The following is a 4055-nucleotide window of genomic DNA, read 5'->3' on the forward strand; positions in this document are numbered from 1 at the left end:
CGTTTATGACAACGACACACTCCTAATGCACTGCACAGCACATCAGGTTACCGTTGGACTCTGCTGGAGAAGCACAAGAGAAGCACACAGTCAACCCTGGCTGCATAAGCAGCTTATCAGAAATGGGATGTGCCAGTTTTGTAACAGTCACTTAATGCATGATACTCCATTCCTGGCCCAGATGTGTGCTCAGAGGTAATAAATAAATGTTTTGGGGTTTTTTTATACATTGACATTCATGAACACATAAAAGCATAGTACCAAAACATTGAAAGACGTAAGTGTGCAATGCACGATAACTTTCAGTTCTTTCTTTTCCACACTCAGTGATTAAAAAAACACCTTTTCAAGAGATGAACAAAAGAAGAGGCAGTAAAGCAACTCACCTTTTCAGCAGCCAGAGTACCCTTAACATCTTTACTAAACACTATTATCAAGAAATAAAAAACATTCTTTTTTTCTAATCAAATATTCAAGACCTCCATACTGGTATCTTAGCTTACAAACAGCTGACAGTTTTACTTGAAATTAAGTATATGTGCTGTACAATCTCATTAGGAAAGCTTAAAAAAATCTTAAGCTTGGGTTTACTTATACACACCCAGCCACACTGAGTTTAATTTAAAAGAAAAAACACCACTTAAAATTTTAACAAAGACTTAACTATCAGAAGCACAGCACACTTCACTAACTTGTACTGTGATCTTATATCAGACCTTCTGCAGAAAATATAGGCATATAAACCCACCCAATATAGCCCAGTTTCTAGACAACACTTTTGGACAAACATTTTATATTTTGGACCCACACACATGAAACAAGGCATTTTTTTGTACTATTGAAAAACGTGAAACACTAGTTAAATTTTTTTACTGAAGCTGAGTAAAATTAAGTAGCAGAAAGGAAGAATTGTGAAAAATTCATTACTTGAAGTCTCATACAAATTATATTGTAGCTCAGGTAATGTTCAAGATGTATTCAATTAAGATATTTTTAATAAAATGAAAGTTATGTATTCCAGCACTACAAGATTCAAAATTTGAGTTATCTGTCCAGTCATATCATAAACCAAGGGAAGTATTTTCTTATTGAAGAGATAAGTGCAAGTCTCCAGTGATATTTGTTTAGATCCATAAAGGATAGACAAACTTTTTTGAAGTAGAGAACCTGTTCAAATCAGCAAAATACTCAGTGAGAGCTTTATCACTGAAAAAGGAAAAATTGCTAAGTAATGTACTACTGTTAAATTTTGCAGGAGAATAAAATGGCCTCATTTCAGTCTATGTCAGTCTCTCAAGCATTTTAATGTAGATTCCATTAGAACGTTTCCTTGTGTGATAGGAATTTTAAAATTAAAAAAAAAAAACCACACAACAAAACTTAGTGCTTTGTATTTTCCGGACAAAAAGAAGGAAAACTCTGAAAATACAACAATTTTATATTTAAATAATTAGAATCTTTTACATTAGAAGTCTGATATGGGAAAAAGTTTGTTTTGTGCTGCTAGAAATATTTTTTATTTTTTACTTTTCTCAACAAATGAAGGGATAATTGAAAAACCTTTACCTTAAAAATTAAATACAAGACAAAGAAGATAGTCCTTTAAATAAAAAACTTGAATGATAACTAAAGACCATATGGAGAAAGACTTCTACCCAGCATACATGGATAGATCACGACTCTACAGAGCAAGACAAAAAGATAAGCTCAGTGAAAGAACAGAGGGACATGTACTTAAAGTACAAATGCAGTGACTCATAAGTATTTCCTAAAAAAGAGAATCACCAGAATTCCAAGAGCCTAAAAGAATATAATAAAACAAGGCTTATCTTGCCATGGAAGTAGAGATTTTCAACTACTTTGCATATGGGGAAAAGGGAGAACAGAGGAACACAGAGAAGTAAGCTGTCAAAACCAGAAGAGAACAAATCTAAGTTTAAGGCTCACAGCAAAGAAGAGTAAAAAACATACATAGCACTAGAAAGGGACAGGTGAAGTTTACGTCCTGCACTCTTACTACTCAGATCTAATACCAAACTCTTCTCTCAAAAGTCACTGACTCTAGCAAACCAGAGGCCTTGTGCCATTGTGACTTTGGGACTCATCCCTTAATAAAAGTGGCCAAGGATTTACTCAGGCCAAAGAAAACATGGATTAACATCTCAAGACTGACAGCTGGATCACGGATGACATGCTGGGCTACATCAGACATAAAAGCCAGTTCAAGCTCAGATCCCTGCTACACATTATGGCAGGGACTGGGGAGCAAGGAAGAAGCTGCACACATGGGCTTAAACAAAACATAGTACTGGTTGTGTGCCTTTATCTAACCAAGGCTGTCAGAGAAAACTGTCCTCCCTAAACAGAGACAAGCTGATGGCATTACTGACTCTAAGGCCAAGATCTTACAAACACACTACACTGAAGATGCAAATAGTCTGACAGAACTCATTGCACACATGAAGAACATCAGTCGCCTCAGCAGAATAGGTGAATTTCCAGAAGCAAGGATACATCAGTCTACCTGTCAATAGCATTTGGATGTGTTTTTTTTCCTTTGTGTTGTTTGCTTTGTGTGTATGTTTTTAAGTAAAGGACCTTAGTAATGAAGGTCCTATTGCAAGTACCAGACCCAGGGTGGATACAGGACTGGCACCTTGTGCAATGATGGCTGAGATGAGTGATGGTTGGATTCTTTTATTTTCAGAATTTTGATTTTTGAAGATCTGATGGCAGGCTTTCAGATTTAACTTCTTTTTTTGAGGGAGCAGATGACCAAGTGACCCTTCACATACATCTTTTTTAATACATAATATATGTATTTTAATTTTTTTTTTTTAAATGAAAAGTTTAGAATTTTCTTTCTGGAGTTAACTATAACCTTTTCACTGGCAGCTGCAGTTCCCTAGGATTTAGGGACGAGCACCGGTGCACCAAACTTCCAGCCTGCATGTGGGTCTGCTATACAACCACATCCAGCTGCAAGCTCAGTATATCTACACAAAATACATTTGGTATTACGTCTGGGAGCCCTCTTTCAAAAAGCACATGGGACCTATATCACCAATCAAACAAGATTTTAAAAAAACACAAACTGAGACAGTAACAAGTGTATTGGTAAACTCCTGAAATATAAGCTCCATCATTTACAAGATACTTAGTGCATAAAGTCAGATCTGACAGACATTGGAATCTATACAGATAATCCATGTATATCTTTCAAGCATCCAAAGAGTATTACTTGGGAAACCAGAGTCTAATGGCATATAATATCTACAATGTTTCACTCAAACATTATTACTGCCCGAAACCCAAAACCCAAATTAACCAATAGTTCTAAAGGAGGTTGGCAGAGGTAGGTGAAGCAATTCTTGTGCTGTGGTACATGGAAAGTATCATCACTTTTTTTTAAATTAAAGAATGACTAAGAAACCCTAACAAGAGGATTTATTTATCTACTTCTGCTACAGCAGCATTTCATTTCACAATGAGACTCTGCCTATGGATAAAACCAAGACAGCTAAGTTTTGGCTAAGCCAATGCATTAACATTTACATAAGTTAGTTATTATCTTAAAAAATACTAACTTAAAGATTTTTGAAGTAATTAATTTAGATTTGTATGTGGGGGAAAATGTGCAAGACTTCTTTTAGAATAGTAACACTGAACATTAAAGAAATACAAAGAAAAAGCACCTAAAGGAGCATCTTAGAAATTCCTTAAGTTATCTGTGTTATCTAAGTCAAGTTAAAAGTCAAGACTGTCAATCCTTGACCAAGAAAGCCTAGTACTCACTGTATCTGAACCCTCCAACACTGTCTGAAGAAACCCCAATGTATTTGTCTTTGTTCTTCTTTGCTTTCTTCCTCTCTTCCCGAAGTCGATCATCATCTTGAGCAAATTCAACCATTTCTTTTACCTTCTGGCGTATGTTTATACCTTGGTCTTTGCCATTTTCATCTGTATAGGTAATGCAGGATAGAGACGATGGATGGAAAGGGCGGCGGGGGGGGGGGGGGGGGGGAAAAAAAAAAAAAGAGGACACAAACATAGAC

General features: G+C 35.9%; 1 protein-coding gene across 1 annotated transcript in view; it reads right to left on the reverse strand.

The window, feature by feature from the left end:
* CLINT1 (clathrin interactor 1) overlaps positions 1–4055 on the reverse strand; it is a 25451-nt gene that overhangs the window by 18062 nt on the left and 3334 nt on the right. The window contains exon 4 of the mRNA XM_010293232.1: positions 3796–3960. Coding sequence (XP_010291534.1) covers positions 3796–3960 — 165 coding nt within the window. The remainder of the gene's footprint in view (positions 1–3795; positions 3961–4055) is intronic.

The sequence above is a fragment of the Phaethon lepturus genome, unplaced genomic scaffold (assembly GCF_000687285.1).
Source record: "Phaethon lepturus isolate BGI_N335 unplaced genomic scaffold, ASM68728v1 scaffold38418, whole genome shotgun sequence".
In the NCBI taxonomy this organism is placed as follows: domain Eukaryota; kingdom Metazoa; phylum Chordata; class Aves; order Phaethontiformes; family Phaethontidae; genus Phaethon; species Phaethon lepturus.